This window comes from Chiroxiphia lanceolata, chromosome 8, assembly GCF_009829145.1.
Source record: "Chiroxiphia lanceolata isolate bChiLan1 chromosome 8, bChiLan1.pri, whole genome shotgun sequence".
NCBI classification, from domain to species: domain Eukaryota; kingdom Metazoa; phylum Chordata; class Aves; order Passeriformes; family Pipridae; genus Chiroxiphia; species Chiroxiphia lanceolata.
This window is the reverse complement of record NC_045644.1, coordinates 32874608-32896754: the sequence shown is the minus strand read 5'-3', so window position 1 is coordinate 32896754 and position 22147 is coordinate 32874608. Positions and strand designations below refer to the sequence as shown.

General features: G+C 38.2%; 1 protein-coding gene across 4 annotated transcripts in view; it reads left to right on the top strand.

Annotated features, from left to right (window-relative positions):
• CTNNA3 (catenin alpha 3) overlaps nt 1–22147 on the top strand; it is a 431146-nt gene that overhangs the window by 252125 nt on the left and 156874 nt on the right. For 3 of the 4 annotated variants that reach the window (XM_032694679.1, XM_032694676.1, XM_032694677.1), the window contains 2 exons: nt 17–97; nt 5206–5358. In XM_032694679.1, coding sequence (XP_032550570.1) covers nt 17–97; nt 5206–5358 — 234 coding nt within the window. Of the gene's footprint in view, nt 1–16; nt 98–3746; nt 3901–5205; nt 5359–22147 lie in introns of those variants that run through there. The other variant, XM_032694678.1, reaches the window with a different exon arrangement.

The following is a 22147-nucleotide window of genomic DNA, read 5'->3' as shown; positions in this document are numbered from 1 at the left end:
GTCACATTTATTACAGGCTGACAAGAAAGAGAGAAGTAGTGCCTTGAACGTGGCAATAGACAGTATGTGCAAGAAGACAAGAGATCTCCGCAGACAGGTGAGCAACCTGGGGAAAGGAAGAGTTAGAAAAGGGTCTTGAAGGATGCCTTTCAAAATTGCTATTTTCAGTTTATGCATTTTGAAAACAAAGAGGGGTTTTTTTACCATATTAAAAAAATATTGAAAATAGTTGCACTATTCCATGGGATATATACATACAAGTTTTTGAAACTCTGGGAAAAATCCAAATTATACTGGCTGAAGATATATTTGTACATAGGCAAATCTCTGCTTGTATACATGTCTAAATATATATTTTCTATAGATATATATTAGTCATATACTCTGGACATCAAGATTCTTTTTATTTTATATAAGCTTAAATTATTATTGGTTGTTGGAACAGACAGCGTGAAGGAACTATGGAGTCACTATGTCAAGGTCTTTACAGTTGTGAGAACTCTTACAGCACAAAGTCCTTGGAATACCTGGTCCACAGTCCACCCACCTGTTTTGCATCCTAGCATCCTAAAAATGGTGTGAGACATGGACCGAAATCCACAACATCTTTTCTCTGCCAGAAACTTCTTTGAGAAAAATTGTAAATTTTGTTGAAGGTTTATCATGTGCCAGTTTATAAAGGAAAGCTGGAAAGCCAGTAGTTATTTCAGCCAGGCTGCCCCAACTATAGGAAAGTTCATGGTTGCACAGAACATGAGCACATGCTGTTTCGTTCCTGCCTCTAGCTGTGGCTATTTAACAACACTCTGGTGGAATAATATCCCTCCCAACTTCGTGTACAGTCTTACAAGCCAGCCTGTGCTTCAAAATGATGAATAAATTCCTTCCTGCTCCCATAATCAGCCAGGGGAAGCCTTGAAAGATGAGATGAATATCAAATAAATATATATTATAGGTCTATGTATATATTTGTTACTAACTAGCTATCCAATTTCTGCTTACGTTCTGTGAAAAATATGTTCAGAGTAGAGACCTGGCAACTTACATCACGAGCTCAGTGTGTCTAGGAACAATCCCATTCCGCCCTACAATCTCTTCCATAAGTTAATTAAACTCCAGCTTATAACAGTTTATTGACTCTGTTACAGTGGTTAAAAGCTGTTAACTAAGTCAATTCGTGTCTTTCTGTAAACCTTTGGAAAATGTTCAGGCTGAATGTAGTTATGCCCAATTTATAGCCAATCTAGAACCAGTAAGTTTCTCTAACCAGAATAGCTCTGTGGCTTCTTGACATTTTCCACTGGAAAGTATTTATGAGAAATATTTCATCTGTCTCCTGTTTTGTGTTCATACATGTGAATTGCATAAGAATTGTTTTAGGAAGAGTGCTTACTGCATGCCTAATTCCTGATCTGGGAAACATGAAATTGTGAGTTCTGTGCCAGCAGATATTGCAATAGCGCCTTATTTGCTTTCACTTATGAACATTCATTATTTTGTCTCCCAGCAATTTTACAAGAAACATGAAAATTGTTGTTTGATCTACTCTTTATAGCTTTTATAGTACCTTTTTTTTTTAAAAATGATACTGTGTATCGTCTTTGGTGTTCCATCAGTTCACTCACAGTGGATTTGGGCCTACGGTGTGCGCTCTGCTTTCAGTCATTGCTGGCATTGCCTCTGCAAAATTGGGGTTAAACATCAAACCTTATGAACTTGCATTTTGGGAGTCTCTTCAGTAGTACCCAATAAAGAGAACCATCACACAGATGCTGGCCCAGGCACCAGCCTGATTGTGCGCTGTGCCATGGCCCCTTTGGAACACCTTTGTAGGCCTCAGGAAGTGGGGTGAAAGAGGGCTCGTGTCTGACAAGACCTGAAGGCAAAGGCAGCCACCTCAGTAATAGTGTATCCTGGAAGTTGTGAAAGGTTTCTGGCTTTTTGAGGGAAGTTATTTGCATTCACTTCAAGAACTTGGCCGCTACTTGTGGAGATTTTAAGCTATTCTGCTTTGTTTTGATTTTTACTTGCTTTGTGCCAGAGATGTGCATGCCATTTCTGGGTGTGCAGCTTTGCCTAGGTCACTGTTCCTTCCTAGTAGAGCTGTATGAATATTTAAGAAGGAATTGCCTATTCATTCTAATTTCTATTTATGGAAAATTACCATACTCGGTTCTTGCCTCCCAGTTGTTTCCCAGTGTAGCATGAATGGACTGCACAGATGTTTCTCCTATGGTTTGCTGCAGTTTTGGCTGGTTGGTTGTTTTTATAAATGTTATTCCTCAGGATGTTCTTATATTTCGATGTTACTTCTTCATCATGGATAGCTTTTTCTGAACACAAAGGAGATTGCCTTGCTGGCATCCCTTCGAGACAGGAAAGAGAGATCCCTCAATAATAACTGATCTGTGGTTTGTCCAGGACTTTTGCCAGGGTAGTCTTTTGAGGCAAGAAGCAAATAGAGGCAAACACAGTTTTCTGTACTCATCAGAATACTGATGTTTAATAGTGTTGTAAACAGCTGCTGGCATTTTCTTCTCTACCTTCCACTGTTTTTAACAACCTTATGCCCCATGTTTTATAAACAACATCTTTCTATATTATTTTTTAATGCGCCTTGATATCGAAACAAAAATTCCCCATGCTTCTGCTTCTGTAACAGTCTGCTCAAAGGGTAAGAACAAGACCTTGCATCTTAAAAATAAAACAGTTTGTCAGGCATCATCCTCCCCTGCTTTCCCTCTTGTGATGGTGTCTCTTTCACTTAAAATATGAGAAAAGTTTTAATTATAGCACAATAACTTCCCTAGCATTGCCTGCAAGCACTGCTGCTGCTGTCCTGTGTCTGTTTGTAAGCCTCCCTATGTGGTTTGCTGTTAACATTTTGCTCTAGAGGTGGCCAGAGTCAGACTTACTGAGTCATGAAAACAGTTATGCTTAGGATGAAAAGAAATAAGATATTGCTTCAGATATTCCTTTTTTTCTTTTGTCTTTCCCCTCTTTTGTTCTACATTGCATTTCTTGGTTCTTTAATGCTATGTGAGCCATCCTTTGAAAAATCTCAGCTTCGTGTATTTCTTTTGAAGACTTGAAACTGGAACATAATTTCAAACTTGTTTGTATTCAGTAAAGACACAGCATTATCTTTTTTTTTTTTTTTTTTTTTAAGAAGGTACGACCTGCTGTTCAATTGCAGGTTAGTGGATTTCTTAGAACAAAATAATAATGATAATTTATATGTGAGAGGTTAATTAAAACAAGCAAACCAGTAAAAAGCTATAGCAAAGAATTATGCAATGAGAGATAAAATTAGGCTGCTGTTTTGAAATTGGATGCCTCAGGCTCACCACAAATGTGACTGAGGTTATTACAGTCACTGGTCCTCAGATAATACACTAAGGCTGCGAAAGTCCTACAGCCTGGGCTATGCAGAACCCAAAAATATTTCTCTTAGAGATAATCATCTTAGAGATAATCATCAGCCATGGATATAATGGTTCCACAGGTTTTTGTTGCTTTTTGTTGTAAATTGAAATCTTAAGTTTTAAACTGTGATTCTTCAAGATCACATTCATGTACTTAATTTTAAACAGGAAAAAAATGTCTGTTTTCTTCAGTTGGGCCTTTCCAGTAGAAAATTTTTAACAGGTAACTTATCAGGACTGGTGAAAGTTTTCAAAACTTTTTAATATTTTTTTTTTTTTAATTCCAGCCTGAATGAAGCTGAGAATGTAAAAAATCCAATTATTGGAATCGCATAGCCTTTGTCTTTCTAAGTTCCTTTCAGAACATACTGTGTGTCCAGATAGCATATCCCAATGGGATAGGCTGCAGCAAGTTAGAAGACAAAGAAACCATTCCAAACATGTGTGTTTTTTGGAAGATTTGTCTGTCCCCTTGGTGAGTCAGTGAGAGCTGGCTTTAGATGGTGAGGCTATCCCAAAGCTAGTGGTGGAATTCATATCCAAATCTTGTTGTGATAATCAACAGATTTCTCTGCTATTATTTTTGCTGTGCATGGTCACTGCCCTACCTACAAGCACAGCAGCATCAAAAAGACTGTGGGTTTTTGCATTTTTCTAGTGGTAGGTAGGAGCCTTTACTTCTACTGAGTTTTCACACAGGTGCATTGGGGCAAAATTCTGAGTGAAAACATCTACTTTGGAAACAACCCTGTCAGCGCTTCCAAATACTTCGTTTCCTTTTCTGTCCCAATAAATATCTTTTCTGTAAATTGTAAAAGTAACATTTTTGCAGTAGGAAATTCAGCAAACTTGATAATTTAGTTACATTGCATGTATTGCTACAACTGGTATGTGTGTTGAGTGTTCCATGATTAAATTGAATAATTGTCATGTATGGGTTCATAACTTGCAGAATAACCCCTTAAGTGCTGTAACATCCTGGAGATCAGTTATAAACTTATGTAAAACCTAATTTAAAAGGGATAATTTCTAGCAGAATGTTACACTTCATTAATAACTTAAGTAAGAAGTTCAAGAACAATTAATTTTAGCAGAGAAAATTGAATTTCAGACTCATTTATAGTTCTTCTTGCTCTATTAATATGTTGTCAGCTGGTATAATCAGTAATCTCCGTGACATAATTACCATGAAGGCGACCATCTTGCAAATCAGACTCTGCTGTTGGATTTCCCAACAAGAAAATATTTGGGTAATTTTACAATTATGAAAACGTGTGATGAAGACTATTTTGGGAGTGCAAACATAATTAAATTAATATTTTCTCTGTAAAACTAAATAGACTTCTCTCTTGGCATCTGAGTTACAAGGGACAGTACCCAGGAGACATGAGATCTGGTCTAACTAATTTTTCACATGTGAAATCATGTGAGTAGTCTATTTTGTCATCAAGGAAGGGGAATATTTGTTTGGCCCTTGATTTCACCAAAACTAGTATATGTTGTGTTTCATGTGTCTGTACACACACACACACAGACATTTACACTTACAAACATGCGTATTTAGGTAGTGGCATATTAAAATTGTCCCTAAAATTAAATACAGTTTTCTGTGTAACAGATAAATTGCAGCTGCAGTAGGTTTCAGACACACAAGCTTGCAAATAATGCAGGAATACAGTGTGTAGATGTTTATGTTATAAAATATTAATGGCCAGTAATTATAGTAGACTTTAACAAATAGCCCAGTTAGCAGGTACTAATGTAATGCTTTCTTTTGCAGCTCCGTAAAGCCATTATAGATCACATCTCAGACTCCTTCTTAGATACCACTGTTCCACTTCTAGTTCTCATTGAAGCTGCTAAAAATGGAAGAGAGAAAGAAATAAAGGAATATGCTGCTATATTTCGAGAACATACCAGCAGGCTTGTGGAGGTATGTTTGATGGAACTGCACTTTTTTTGTTTAATATATGGTGTAAATGACTTGCCACCAAACACTTCCTTTGCTGGCTGATATCATAAAACATTTAAAGCTGGTATTTTAGGAAAGAATAAATAAATGGCCTCCATTTATTTATTCTCCATTTTTTTATATAAAGCCCACAGAGGGCTTTGTGGTTATATAGGATTTCATTGCATAGAAATTCGATGGAATTGTAATTTGAGAAACTCATTCAAACTGGAGCCTGAAACATTACTGGAATACTGAAGTCAGGAATTTGCAGTAATATTATCTCAAGAGCATGTAAGGAATGCATTAGTAATTTTTGTGGGGTTTTGTGAGCTTTTGGTGCTTTTGTGTACAGTAATGCAAAAATGGGAAAAATCAATGAATTCACTTTGTGGCTATAAATTTATTTATGAAAGCTGTTTGGCTCAAAATTAATTAGTCTTGAGTGATCTACAGATAATGAAAGACAAATAGGTAAAAGCTAAAGCAGAAGTATGGTATTGCATTTATGTTTCTCTTCATAGTCATGTAATTACAGAATAAGACTGGTTGTTCTTTGATTTACAAGAGTGTCTCATTTTGACCATGCTGCAAAATCAAATGAAAGTTAAAACACAAACTCAAAATTGTAAGTTTTTCAGATTTTTAATACTGAAGCTAAACCATCAAAAGAACAGGTGATCTCTGAAGATCAGATAATGTTACTGAATTTCTACCCGAATCCAGGTCAGCTGAAATACTCAAATCATTATTCATTTTAGAAGATGTGAGCCTATAAAAAATGGAATATTCATTTCCCTTCGTGGGTTTGAATTTGTTTCACAAATGCTGGAGTAGCTGGGGCCAGTTTGTGGTTAAAGGGACTGGCTGCACAGATCCTCTGCCTAGAAAATCTACAAGGCCATGGGGCAGCTGCCTGTGAACATGAGACTGCCCAGAAGAGAAATATCCTTAGTGCTCTTGTGAAAAAAGGAATTCTGTTACCCCACAGCCTGATCTTGCTGTGTGTGTAAATACACAGTGTGGATGTGTGCATAGTTATATTTATGCTGTGACTCAATGTGCTGCCTACATTGAAGAAAACATACTTTTAAAAATGCTTTAAGTACCTGGCTTTCAGAGAGACTGTACACAGTGCCAACTCCTTTTGTTGAATTAGTTGTTCCAAATGTTACTTTGCTGGTGCTTATATCATATTCTGCTATTGAAAATTATCATAAAGTAAAATGGAAGTTATCTTCTGGATATGTACTAAAACTGAACTGTCTTATTTAAAAGTTGCTTACATTGGTTTAATGCACTTACCAGTATCTCTGAGTGAGAGCTTGAGTGATGGTTTTTTGATAAACTGTATTTATCAACCGCTAAACTCTCCAGCAATTTAATTAGATGGTAGTTGTACTGCATCCATCAACTGTGAGCCTATCAGAGGTAAAACAAAACAAAAAGGAAAAAAAAAAACCAACTAAGCAAGTGGCCACAAGAGGGTTTGTGCAGATTAACAGATTTGTAGGATTTTTAAGAAAAATTCAGTCATTTCAAGCAGCATCCTCTAAGAGAAGGAGTTATGGTAGCTGTTTTGTGGAAAGTGTAAATAACACCGATTAAATTGATATAAATGGAATAGCATTTAAATACATTAAAACAGTAAATCAGAAGTATATTTTGGTTTTTAGTGGCCTAAAACCTGTTAAACTGGGAATATAAGTTGTTGCACTAGAGATTTGCACTGTTGCTTTAATTTGTCAAGGAATATAATGGATAGATAGATCTGACTAATTGTGGTTTTCACAAGTGGACGTCCTTCAGAAATACACACATATTTCAGAACTGAGAAGTGGCAGATATGTCCGTGGCTTGATTTCCAGCTGAACATGGTGCCATGGGAAATGGATATGCTGTAAAAATCAGGTCTAGCTGAAAGTGCTCCCCGAATCAGGGAGCCTGATTCTGCAAGAATCAAGGGCAGGTCGAAAAGGAGATGAGCTGGCTTTGAATCCTTGTCATTTCTATTATCCTTTTATTTATCAAATAATTTAATTTTTTTGGTTATAATGAGATACATAAACATCACTTGTCCCCTTTGGGGCAGCTGCCCAGCCTTTTGCCAGGGAAGTGTTTGGTATTGAAGTGCAGGACCATGGGTGGCACGTACCTGGCTGTGGAATACTAAGAGACAACAGGTGTAGGTAAAATATTTTAAAAGCTGAATAGCTTAGGAAAGAAATGTTGCAAAAATGGCTTAGAAGACTAACTGTGCCAGAGAAGGCTGGTAGGTGAGGTAGAGGAGACAGGAAGTTGTAGTATAACTGTGAAAGCAGTTTTACCATCTACATGTAGTTGTGACAACCCAAGGAGTTGGATGGTTTGTGGGCACCTAGTGATAGGGCGAAGGCCAGTGATGCAAGCAAGACTACCCATGTTGTTAAATGCAACATACCTTGTTTATCAGAATAAAAAAGGTGCTTTTTTTTTTTCTTTTGTAAGCTGGAAGTAGCCTTTATGGAGCATGGGATGTACTGAGAATGCTGCCCTGTCCCCCCACCCACCAGGATCACTCCTCTTATCATTTTGCTTATGTTGTTTTTTTTCAAAATTGAAAAAAATCAGATAGGTATTCTGGGATTTGATTGTGTAGGTCTTTTTTTCAATTTTTTCAAACTTTATTTACCCCATTTACTCTTAACCCAAGGTAAAGAATTCCCAAAGATTTCTCTTGCTTACATTTACTGCCTGTCTCTTCTTTGACTAAATGACCAGTCAAGTCTGGATGTCTAATTTCTAGACAGCTGAAGTGAGGTGAGGTGATCTGTACCTTGAGAGATGACTGTTGGTCTCTTTTGAGATCTACAATATATTGCGTTTTCTTACACTTCATATAGCAGTTTTAATCAGGCATATCCTGGTTTTTGGTGCAGTTCTTTAATTTGTTTTCGAAAGATCAAGGATGTTTGAAGAATAGGTTATGATAGTGTTTTGTATATAAACACAATAAACTGAGTTGGATATTATAAAAACAAAAGTTCATTTTCTCACAAAGGTTAATCCAACAGTGTATTTGATATGGAAATTAGAAGTACTACTTGAAATGTCAAGAGATATTTTCTGTGGTTTCTATTTTAATCTGAAAATGAAAACTTCTCTAATGGAAACAGTAGGTCTTGAGAAAGAAGGTGCTTTTTTTCCCCGTCTTTGAATATGAAATGTTAATTGTGCTAAGCTAAATCGCTCACTACTCTGACTCGCTGCTCATATTGTAATTTAAGAAACAAACAGTACCCTCATAGGCCAGTGACCTTTGTAAATTGGCTTGAGGAGTAATATCTGTTACAAAAACCTCTCTTCTGAATTAGCATTTGGAAGCTAATTTTTCCTTTAAAAATTGATTTAAGACATAGCAGAGTAATACAGTTCAGAAGCGTGTGTGTCAATTCAGTGAAGTATAAAACAGAGCAATGGGAAGACTGAAGACCACATTAGGTCTGGGGCAATAATATTTCCGGAAATAGTAGCAACTAAAGATAATATCTTCTTCCTTGTTTTCTTGTAGTTTTGGAGGGGTTTTTTGGTATTTTTTTGGTGTTTTTTTTTTTTTTTTTTTTTTCCTTTCTCTCCTGAGTTTATTAACTGCTGTCTGCTCTTACCCTTGAGGTTCTGGCTACTGTTAAAAAGTGCACAGACTTGGGATGTGAGCCACACTTAGCAGCAGTATCAGCTGGTGCCTCGTGGACAGCACTAGTATTGAAAAAGCTCAAATAGTGGCAAAGTGTTTGAGATACCTTGGTCAACATCTTTGCACTATCATGACTGCACAAGAAATGCACAAACCAGAATCTCTTAGCTGTAAATGGGAATAGTGTGTTCAGGTATATGGAGGAAGTGAAACAGTCCTAGTTACATAGTAAAAAAAAATCCCCAAACCGCCCATGTTAAACTACCCACTTTGGCTGTGATATTGGACTTTTCCACATATGGAATGAACACTCAGCTGCTGAAATATTTTCGTGAGTACCAAGGGCAATGTTAAACATTCTTCAGATGGAGGTTGTTCTAGGCTACAGTGCCTTATATTGCTCAACTACTGCATCAAATATTTCTAAGTCTGCATATTGATTTTGTGACATTGAAAAACTAGAATATATTGCAGGATAAAAAAGGCAACCAGATTTGGGTTAAGACTCTGTCTCTACTCTAAGTCTTTTTTTGTGAGCCTTGACTAAAACAAATTCTCCAAAGATATGTTTCTGTTAGAAAATGCTTGGTATTAATGGGAATTCCTTATTATGATGCAGCAATTTCGACAAAAATATTTCAGAATATGAAAATTAAGTGCTTTGAGATTTGACGTATTTAGGTTTTGCTTTGAAATGCCATTTCATTTAAAATGTTACAATTGTATTGGAAATCTAGTTGACATATTTGATTATATGGAAACATTTTCTAAGAGTCTTGACTTCTAAGACATTTTAAAATTAGCTTTGAATAGAAACAGTATTTTAAAATATGGAAATTAAGACAAAATAATAACGAAAAGCCTTCAGGGACTCAGTTAGACCTTACGGTTCCCTGTAAGACAGGTCTGTTTTCAGAGAATAGATTGTTCTGGCCTGTGGTTCACTTCTACTGAAGACAAAACCAAATTCTGCTGTTGAGATAACACGTATGTAAAACTGAACAAAAGAAAGGTAACAAGAGAGACTGAAATGTCACATCTACACGAGGAGAAAAGCAAGGCCTGTGTAACTAGAAATTCTGTGTTTGGGAAAGCTGACAACTGTTCTGAGCTGATCTATCACAGAGATGTAATGCTTTCTGAGAGGAGGAGTGATAGGCTGGGTGAACTTGAGATTAAAAAAGGAATTTGATGGGAGCAGGGAAGAATCCTCTGATTATCTTGTCTTTTGGCACAGATGCAAATCTCCCACTGCAATGTTTAAAGGTCAGCTGTTCCAAGCAGAGGCTGAGAGATTTAATAGGAGAAGTGGAGGCAACAATGAAATGAACTTTGTGTGCTTCATCTCTTCACTCTGTGCACAAATATATCATATTCTCTGGAGTTTGATCTGATAACACTGACTGCAGATCTACTGGTACATACATTTGATGGTTTGGCCTATTGCATAATTCTTGCCCTTGTGTTTTTCTGTTTTGATTATATTGCAATATGACAGTGCTGGCTTCTAGGAATTAGGATTTCTAAGATTGAATCTGCTATGAACAATGGACAGTTCCAGACAGCACATCAGTGTTGTGAGGTGTTGATACAGAACAGCAAAGGCATGCAGGACATAGAGTGTTGTTCAAAAAACAGGTGTGCAAGTTAATACAAAGATTTCCAGTGCAGAAAATCCACATCTATTGAAGATGACTTGTCCCTAGGAGATCATTCTTTTTAAATGAAGTTAAAAGCTATAAGGGAGAAAAAACCCTTGAATAGGTGGTAATTTGGGTCCAGGCATTCCTTGCTTAATATAGGGTTTCTGCACCCTTCCCTCTGGATAGCACTGCACAACAGTAAGGGTAAGGGAAATGCACTTAAACCACCTTCACTGAAGAGTTCATAGCTTTTTGCCACTTTAATGTGATGAAACTACTGTGAGTGGGAACGACAGCAGTCTGGGATTGGCACCTTTGTTATTTTAAATATAAGTATAAATATTTTCTTAGTTTGTTGGTTTAGAGCCTTTCCTATTTACCCAAGAGCTGGACCCAGAAAATGTGTTTGAATGGATGTCAGCCCAATTTATGGAATTGCTAATCCGTCACAGAAATTAGGTGCTTCAAAGGTAGCATTTATTTCAGTTGTGTTTCAGCTGCACTTTGGAGAGTCCAAGAAATATCTGGGTCCACAGAGTTGGGAAAATATATGGCACTGATAAACTGTAGAAGGAGAAAGAAAGAAAGAATCATTCTGTCATGTGAATCAATGACAGAGCCTGGATTAAAATGGAGATAAGTGAATTTAGCTAACTCAAAATCAGTGACCATAAACTCAGTTAAGAATGCCTATGTAAAGTTTTATCTGAATTAACTCCTGTTTGGAAAACCATTGGTTATCCAAACCAGTTGGTGCCATTTTCATAAGGAAAGTGGGCCTTAAGATATACATATGTTAAAAATAATTTTTCATTTAATGCCATTAGAATTACAATGCCATTTTGGCAAACAGTGTGAAAGAACAATATGAATTTCACTTAAAAGTGAAATTTTGTTTAGGTTTTTCATTTTGTTTGCAAAATTTTTGTAAAACCCAGAACAGTGGAAATAACAGTAAGTATTTGGTAATCAAATCTGAACATCCAGTACATAAGGACTACATTGTTTAACATTTCTTATCTTTTACTTTGAGCTAAGGCTCATGGCAAAAAACTACTTGAACTCTGAAAACCAACAACACCCCCCCCCCCCCCGATTTGATATCCAAAGTCACATTTCCATAATTTCCTGTCTGATAGCAACTTAATCTAAAATGATGTTTACCAATCATTTAATTTTGCTTTACATATCAAAGTACTACATTTACAAAGTCCTGTCAACTGGAAGATCCTCATTTCTTTCTACTGCCTTCAAAGACAAGGAATTGAGTATTCTCAGCACTGCTTCTATTTCTATCAGTTTTAATCTCAGGCTGGTAAACACCAAATAAATATAACATTTTAATCCTTCATTACCTGTTTTTTAATATTGATTTTACTGAGCTATAGAAAAAACAAAACTGCTTCTGACAGTGGCAAAACTTCCCTACTTCCTAGAGGTCATGCTGACAGATTACCGGAACATCTTTATTGATTTTTGGGATGTCAGAAGAGAGCAGAATCTTTCATCATTCTTCTTCAGACCATAATCAGAAGGCAAGAAACGCGAATTCTCTTCTGTGGAAGTTTTTTGTTTCAGGTAGTTCAATGCTAAGGAGTTTCATCCTCAGATGTAAGATCCCAGTCAAGGGCTTGTCACTTTTTCACTGGCACATTTGCTGTTATTAGTCTTCTTCAACCCATCATATAATCATATGGTATCATCATATAATCACATCTGTGTCAAAATGCCTATTAAAGACCCTAAAACTGAGAGTATATCTTCACATCTGTTTTTGTGTTGCAGTTTAGTCTCTGTTAGCTGTGTCCATAAGCAAACACAGCAGCTGTCCCTGGGATGCAGGATCCTGTTGGAAGATGAGATCTGCTGACACAGAACTGGAGGGTGGTTTTCTGCTTCCAGGAGCATATATCTAACTGTGAAGCAGTTGGCATATAGAGATATGGATGCAGACTATTGGTCAGCATTTTGGGAGTGAAATGTACCTGTCAGCAGATTGGAATGACATTTTTGTAAATAAGATAAACTCTTTTAAGCACAATCAATATTTATGAATGGGAAGTGGATTTTCATTACATTACCATACTAATTTCTATAATCAGTCTGCCCTTGACAAATTAACTCTCCTGTCTTATCACAGTTTTAAAAATTTTTATTAGCTCTTAATTAATGAGTTAATGCTTTGTTTTTGAGAGGAAACCCTCCCAATTTTAGTTTACTAATTTCTATGCATCCTCAGTTTGTGTGATTCAGAATTCCCATTCAGTACTCCCCTGTTCCTGTCTGACTTACTCACTTTCAAGAGAGCCCAGCGTGCAGCCTGCCTGTTCAGGCAGAGTTTAATTAGTGGCACATCCATGAGATCTGGGCAGTGGAGATTCCTTTTTAGTAGGTTCTTCATTGCTGCAGATCAGTTAAACCCAAAGATCTTAATGGATCCATTTTAACAATCCAATTGCTGACTTTGCTGATTTTAGCAAATCTGAGGTGAGATAGTTCTGTAGCAAGCAATACTAATCTAACTAGCGAATCAAAAAGTACACGTCCTTGTTTTACTTAGGGATACTTTTTTTTTTTCTACAACTGTTTAAAAATCAAACTTTTAAGGTCTGAAACTGTGAGATTAGCTCAGGTGGTTAGAGCATGGTGCTAATAACACCACAGTTGTGGGTTTGATCCCTGTAGGGGCCATTCATTTAGGAGCTGGAGTTGATGATCCTTGTGGGTCCCTTCCAACTCAGAATATGTGATTCTGTGAATCACAAATCTAATGCTAGTAGACCCAAGAGTTAGGTCTAAACCCCTGCTTTCCCATTTCAGTTAGAATTCACTTCTGTGCTGAAGGCAAAGTGACCTGCTTGGCAAGAGGATGTGACAGCCTTCCTGGTTACACCTTACAAGCCCTCTGCTGCCAGGGCTTTCTCCAGTGGGATGGTTGTTTGCAGATAGCATGGAGCAGGTAAAGATGATTTATCTAAAGGTGGCAAGTGGCATTTGGGGGGAGGGACATTTGAAATTATTACTAAAGTTGAAGGTAGCACAGGAGTGATGCACAAATGCTTTATGTTCTAATAGAAACAGTCTGCCAGGAGCCATTGAGAGGTGACGGGCAGGAAGGAGGTCTTTAAGGACAGGTGACTTTTCCTGGATGTATTGGAGCTGATAGATGGGTGTTTAATGGAGAGTTAATGTGGTCAAACCAGTGAATTAAGAAAAATAATTCAATAAATTAGCTTAAAGTCAAGCATATACTTCTAAGCATATGTAAACTTTAAGACATTGAACCTTGCTATTTAGGGCCTCAGAGAGTTCTAGCAACCAAGTCCTGAATTAATAATGTGAGAATTTTTGCACCTTTATGTAATTAATCAAATAAGGTCCAACTTTCCTATTACTGATTGAGCTTCGGGTGATAAATGGTGACATTTTCATTAATCCTCTTAATCACAGCCTTTATTGCATAAGTGTGAAGCAAGGGAACAAAAGGTAAACAACCCAAAGATTTATCAGACTTCCAGTGTGTGAGGGGCATATTTCAACAGCTAGAAATGTCAGGCACCAAGTACAGTGAGACAGGGTGTGCCAGAAGTTATGGGGGCTCCAAAAGAGAAGTGGACTCCCCATCATGATACACGTGATTAATGATTTTGGTGATAGTTTACAGAAAGCTAACACAAATGCATTGGTGGTGACTTTTTTTTCTTGCATTACTGCAAAAACCAGATTAAGAACTTCCTCAGAATATTAGAAATTGTGGTAATTGTGATTCCATTACATCCCCAAAAGTCTCATCATTTTGATATATTGATCTGTAATGAGCCAGTCACCTATAACAGAATAATAAGCTATAACCTTTTAGCAAAGGTGCTAAAAAAGGAACACGTTATCAAAGTATTACCATCATTTTTACTAAAGCTTGTGCTTCTTAAATACCAAATAAGTCTATGAGTGTGTGCACTTGTTAGGGTTTGCTGGCATGTTGGTTTTTTTTCCCTTGGAATATGGATGCTGTGATATCTGTTAAAGGTGGAGGTTTACTCAGAATGGTTTTACACTGAAGGAGGGTAGATTTAAATTAGGTAAGAGTAAAAAATACTTCTCTCTGAGGGTGGGGAGGCCCTGGCACAGGTTGCTCAGAGAAGCTGTGGCTGCCCCATCCCCGGAAGTGTCCAAGGCCAGGTTGAATGGGGCTTGGAGAAACGTGGGATAGTAGATGGTGTCCCTGCCCATGGCAGGGGGATGGAACAAGATGATTCCTTCCAATCCAAAGCATTCTGTGATTTTAAGAGTATTTTCCAAAGAATCAGGCAAGATGTTTGTTTGCTCAATTTAATCACCTCTCTAGGAATCTTTCTGGGTATTTTACCACTGGCAAATGGCTTTTGAACCAGTATTTTTTTCCGTTGCTGCCTGGGTGATGCTTTTTCTAAGATTGTACTTTATAACATGAGTATATTCTTAGATACATTGGAGTAACTGAGAAATGTTCTTGTTCTGAAATGCAGTTTGTACACAATACCTAGAGAAGCTATCTAATACCTTGTATTTGAGACAAGAAAGCAAAAAGTAGGGCAAATGCTTTCATAATACAGACTTCACAGCATAAATTAAAAGATAAGCTGGAAAAAAAAAAGAAGGAAGGAAATTATAAGGAAACACACTGTGGGAAGCCAGGGACTAGAATTTCTGATCACAAGGAAGGCGAGTGATCTTTGTTTAACAGGGAAGTTGGGTATTTTTTTGTTTATGACAGCTTGGCTGAAACAAAAGGCACACACTGTTAGGTGGAGTGTTGTGTAAGGCACGAACCCCACTCTGCACTCTGGCCGAGTGCTGGAGCGAGATTAAGGTTTATTACAAAGCACTTTGGTTTAAATACAGCACTTAAACCTGTCACATGATCTCTCAACCGATGACAGTCAAGTATTTCTTTGAGCATGCGTGAGAGCCTGGAAAACTACAAATGCCATAATTCCTTATTACGTTCTTCCTGCCGCATTTCCCCCTTCTCTATATAATTAACAAGTTGTAATACTGTGCATTCTTTAAACATTCTTATCGTAACCAGTCTTATCTTAACCATTTATAAAAACCAGGGCCTATCCTCGTAAGGCCTTTACTGAACTGTTGACAACTTTATTGGTTCGTGCCATATTCCAAGCAACTTTAAATTACCCAGGGTTTGTAGATGTGTAAAACCTTTTATCTGAGGGCGATTTTTGTGTGATTGGGTAAAGGCATCATCTTTATTTGAAAGGGAAATACGTTAGGTTGTAGATGTTGTGTTTGAAGTAGTGCTGGTTGAGGTAGTGTTGTTGAATGAGTGTAAAGTATCTTTCCATGAAGTGTATTTTCATTTACACACACATTCATATCTCCACTCGACTTTCTCATTCACACCTCAGTGGCCACCGTTTCATTCTCTCCTCACATATGCATTCTTAAACCTTTTATTGTGTTTCTATTTGAATCAGGGAGTTTTGATTTTATATTGGTTACTGTTTGTGTGTTTCTTTTGGTTCTGTTGTATCATTTATTGCTTCTTTGTGATTGCTTCCTGTTTTGAAGAAGTGTTAATGTAGATTTACACATATAGGGAACAGACCCATATCTCTTTCCCCCTTTATTTGTGTATTTTTATAGCATTTTTTCTAATGTGTGGCGTGTTCTTTTTATTATTGTTGGTTTTGTGAGTGAATGCAGTATGTTGTGGAATGGAATATCTTCTGATTTGTGAGATATGTTTTAGCTTTTTTTGAATAATATACAGGATCATTGTTTGTGTTTATGGTTTTTGGAATTTCTGAAATTGCAAAACAATGAAGTTAGTATTTGGTAACACCTTTTGCCTTTTTCTAGTGTGTGTTGTTGTATTACTCTATTTGGAATGCATGTGAATGGATGTGTATTATGTAAAAGTTAGATTTTGTGTGACTAACAAGAAATTATGTGGTGTGTATTTTTCCAGATAAATGAGGGTTAGTGAAATCTTGAAGGAAGGAGGCTTTGAGATGTGAAAGTAACTCTACAGCATTGCATGAATTAGTTATAATATTCATAGGTTAATTACAAAACAACTTAAATGTGCTACGTACATGAGTAAGTTGTAAAACTTGTACAGAACCCTGGTCCAAGGTTTGTACCTTATTGTTCAATTGTCCTTTTTTTTTGGTCCAGATGCAGATGGTCTCAGTGTCCTGTTTATTTATTTCTTGTAGTTGTTCTTTACCTTTAAAAACAATCTTGGCAAACGTTAATAACAGTTCAGTCCATTTCAGATGAAAAGCGGGTAGGAACAGATGCGAGGATCAGGTGAATCTGTAGTTTTTGAAGCAATAGCGATGAGTCATTTTACGTTATAGCGTCTTTTACCTCTAAGTTGAAGGTTTTAGGGATGATCTTTCGTTGTGTAGTCTTCTTTCTATCAGAAATTTTATTGTTGGGCTTGTTGAGCTTTTTCTGGAACATTTTACAGTCCTTATTTCTTAATAATATCAGTTAGAGTAACTATAATCAGGTTTAATTCAGTCTCTTAGGTAGTTGTGGCTTACAAGCAGCTATTTTGCACTTTTGTTGACATTATGTATACTGTTTTGTGATAGCAAAATATTTTGAGAATGTTTGACTGTATTAGTTAACAAAAATGGGGATGTTTAAAATTCTAAACTCATTATTTGAATAACATTGTAACAATAATTGCATGTATGTGGATGTATTTGAGAATCTAATAATTCTAATAACTTCTAACAGCTTTTATCTTTAATAATTCAAATAAAGCCACTGGGAAATTAATGAAAAAATAGGGAAAAATTTCTAAAGCTTTAGTGTTCTGGTTTTGTGGAGATAAACAGTCTTAGTTAAAATGACACCAATTTACATAGTGAAAGGCAATTGTAAAGGCTTTTAGGCAACAAAGAGAATTTTTCTCCCTCACAGTGGTGTGACCGAACAGTTAATAAAGTTTCAGTTCGCTATGTTTTGTCTTCTTTTTCCCATTTTATCTAAGAAGGGAGATTTTGAGTGAGAGATGAGAGGGATTTGTTTGTTGTTTCCCTCACCAGAAAGTAAATCACCTGTTTATGTAGCCAAAAAGTTAGTAGGAAAGTTTTTATAGGAACAGAAATAGGGTAAGAGATGACAAAATCCCATTCCACCCAGTTGCTAAGTAGTAAATCATTGCTATTATGTTTGAGGGGTAACATATTATCTCTTTCTTTGCAAAGGCAATTATGCAAGGAGTGTTTTTTACCCTTTCCTTTAACCAAAAAGTAAGTTGTAGAATCTCGGTTTTCGAAAATTCCAATCTTTTCCCACTCTGAGACAGGGGCAAAAGATATGAAAATGTATCTTTCTTTAGGTTTGAGAGATTGATAGACTAGTGAAAGGTCTTTTGTTAATAGCAGGGCTGTGCTTTTATGGTTTTCCAGTAGTGTATGTAAATGCGTCAGTTTTGTTTTAAGGAAAGGCCACTGTATCACAGATTTAGGGCTATCTGTTTTTTGGGCTGGTTGTGAATTTAGCTGCAATAGAGCTGCCTTTAGGAAAAGTTCTTGAGAGTGTCTATTTGTCCTTCACTGGTTTTTTCAATGAGCTTGCTCTCTATTTTTCTCCAAGATGATATTTGTTAAGGTCCGGTTAGAGGGAGAGCAGGTTCATGCACAGAAATCCGGTACAATAAGTCCCACAGTCTACTTTTTTCTATATTTCTGTTCTGTTCTTTTAAAAAATGGGTGATAGCTTCAGCTGTTTGTTTAATTTCCAGAAATATCCTCTCCTGATGGGTTAACCATCCTCCCATATCGCCAAAGTGCTTTGGTTACCTCTGTGTGCTGAAGCTCTGTTGTCCTTTTTTTGTCCTTTTTTCTTCCTTTTTGTCTCTCTTTGCAGAGGTAACCCAGCACGCTGAATTCTTCCTTTTTTTTTTCCTTTTGATTCTGGTGAAATGGACACCCCCGGACAGGCACCCCAGAGCTCGATGCTCCTGGTTCCCAGTAGTCTGTTGAAGTCCCTGTTAAGGGATGGCCATTTAGAGTTGTGGCAGGGAAAAAAGTGTTTTTCCCTCTGGAGTTAAAAAAATGTTAACCCCCAAGGGGGTGGTGTCTTGATGTTCATCCAATCAGCGCCCCTGCAAAATTTAAACATATCACGCCAGACCGGAAAAGAAGGATGATGAGGTAGTTGGAGAAGAAGTGGCCATGTTTTAGGCCAAGAGGGGAGAAGGGGCAGGAGCCCCGCTGGGGGGCCAAGGCCCCCCAGCCCCTCAACTGGGGCTGTAGAAACTCAGAAACAATGTTAAACTGGACTGAGCTCTGTAGTTAGAAAGCTGGGGAAGTTTCTCCACTGTGAGTGGGCAGCAGAAGACAGAAAAGCGGCAGCAGAGGCAGTGCTGAGTGGAAGGCTATGGCTGAAAGCCAAGAAGATAAGAAACAAGGAGCAAAGTCAGCATGCAGCTAAGCAGAGAGACACAGAGATATCTGATGGAGAGACAGAGCAGAGAAAGCTCAACAGAGACAGTTTTGGGGCAAGAACTGAATCAACTCTTCCCAAAACCCCTTTGAGACCCCTCCTAGGAGGAGGGGGGTGGACTCCTACTTGGTGGAAGTCCTAAAATGCAACATGCACCAGAGAGAGGAGCTAAGAGCTGAGAGATGATGTCCTGGAAGCTGGACCGGGACGGACGGACGGAATGCGGAGGAGGTGACCTTGTTCCACCCCTGCTGCTGCCACACTGGCAGTTTTGAGACAGAGCACTGATAGAACGCTTAGGGCAAAGACTGAACTGAAAGCTGCCCTAAACATTCTGACTTGAGGGAACTCAACCCCTCGAGGAAGGGACCTTCATGGGGGTCTTAAATCCAATGATATGACGTGGTGAGGTGAGCTTTTGTCCACGGGAGAGAGAGACCTTTGCTTGGAGTCGAAGGGCCGAGAGGGGTGAGAGGAGACCCCTCTTGTGTGTAATGGAGAGAGAGATCCAGCTACAACTCCAGCTACGACTGCTGCATTGAAGAGAGAGACACTGCTGCCCTGAATGTGGAAAAGATCTTTCCTTCTTCCCTTCTGGACTTTTATTGAAGGGAGAGGAGATTTGATCCAATGTAAATATTGCTTTATCATAGGAGAGATAGTTAGGATTGTGTATATAATGTATTATAATATTTCATCATGGCTAGGCTTCGCGAACGAAGATTTGGGAAGGCACTATCCACATTTGCTACAGGCACGCTGGTAGCTTATGAGGCCAATACGTGACAGACATATCCGATTGCAAAAGGCGCAGCAGAAAGACTCCTTAGATGGTGTGATCTGCAAGACACGGTTCTTTCTGCGTTGCCTTTTTTCCTCGAGAGTGATCCTGCGTGTGTTCTCAAAGGAGACAGCCGCGTTATAGATGGTGTGTCTCCAGGCCTCCCGATTGGAGGCCAGAGTAGACCAGTTATGGTGATCAATATGGCCAAGGCTGAGATGTTGTTTCAGGGAGTCCTTGAATCTTTTCTTCGGGGCTCCTCTCATGCGGCAGCCAGTGGCAAGTTCACCATAGAGCAGGATCTTAGGGAGGCGGTGGTTGGTCCTTCATCCTTGAGACGTGCCCAGCCCATCACAGCTGTGTTCTCATCAGCATGGCCTCAATACTTGTGACAGCTGCTTGTTCTAGTACAGATGTATTGGTCACATAGTCTGACCAGCGGATGTTAAGGATTGTACGGAGGCAGCGCTGATGGAAGCGTTCTAGGAGACGCAGGTGGTGGCGGTAGATGACCCATGATTCAGAACCATATAAGAGAGTAGACAGCACTATGGCTTTGTAAACACCGATCTTGGTGCTTTTCTTCAAGCGTTTATTACGCCATACTCTTTTGTGGAGTTTTCCAAAAGCACTGTATGCCTCAGCTAACCTGTTGACTATCTCTCCGTCGATCTTACCATCTGAGGAGATGAGGCTACCAAGGTAATTAAACTGTTGGACTGATTTGAGCTGTGATTGGCCAATGGTGATGTGGAGATGATGGAAGACTTCCTGAGGTGCAGGTTGATGGAGGACCTCTGTCTTCTTTAAGCTGACTTCCAGCCCAAAGAGCTCAGCAGCATATTTATTTGTGTAATAATTGTAATATATTTCCCTTCCCCCCTTATTGAGTCTTGTGTTGTGTCTGGAAAGCCCCTCTCACACTGGGGTGAGTTGTGGGAGGGGGGCTTGGACTCGGAAATTGGGTTTTTGGGTGTTTTAAACCACGACAGTGGTGTATAAGGCACGAACCCCAGTCTGCACTCTGACCGAGTGCTGGAGCGAGATTAAGGTTTATTAGAAAACACTTTGGTTTAAATACAGCACTTAAACCTGTCACATGATCTCTCAACCAATGACAATCAAGTATTTCATTGAGCCTGCGTGAGAGCCCGAAAGACTACAAATCCCATAATTCCTTATTATGTTCTTCCTGCCATAGTTAGGTGTTTCCCTTTGGTGTAATTCATCCTCTACAGAGGCTCTTGAAAAGAATCTGAATACCAAACTTGAGTAATGTGCAATAATGTAAATGTAGTTACTCCCAAGGGGTTCACATTGCTCACATTTTAACATCATTGTATTCAACTGCTTTTTAATGACTGTTAGCCTAGTATTCAAAATACTGAGCTCATGACAAATTTCTGAAACCCTCTAAAAAACACAGACTGGTCTTGCTAGGCATGAGGAACCTTCTTGCTAGGCTCAGTAGGGCAGAATTAAAGTATCTAGGTGTGCTTTCTCTAAATGAACTGTCCTCAGTCACAACACTATCAACAGTCTTTTACCCAACTGGTGCAGGGAAGGGACAGAGGACAGTTGTGGCCCTGTCCTGTGCACTTCTGTGATGGGACGTTCAGATCACCGTTCTGAGTTTTAGCTTAAATAATGTCTATCCTGTTAGCCCATTGTTAAGAGTCATTTAAGGATTTTAATTCTAGATTTCCTTGCACAGAGATTTTTTTTTTCCTTTGGAACATAACTCCTACATCTCTTTCTCCATTGTTGTTGGACACGTCTGTGTGTGAGGATTGTTCCTCATCAGTGCATCACTTTACAGTGAATAACAGTCAATTCATTTGCCCCTTTTCAAGGCCAGTGTACTGTAAACAAGATAGGAGTTTTTCTGTGCATTTAGTAGGATCACAATCCTACAGGTTTGAATTCCATCCACACGCTTAAGGGTGAGCCCACACATGATGCTTCAGCTTGGATCTGCAGCTTGGAAATCTGATATCACATATGATTTTGTATGCAAGTTTTGGTTGCAAGGCTGATGAACAGTTTTAAGTGTTTTCTTTGTGACCAGTCTCACCTTTCCTAGACCAGAGATCACATACCAAAAATTCATCAAGGCTTTCTTATAAAGTGTTTTATGAACCCTTAAACTCTGTTAACAGAAGTTGAGACTTCCACTGACACAGAAACATTTTATGCTAGTACAATGTT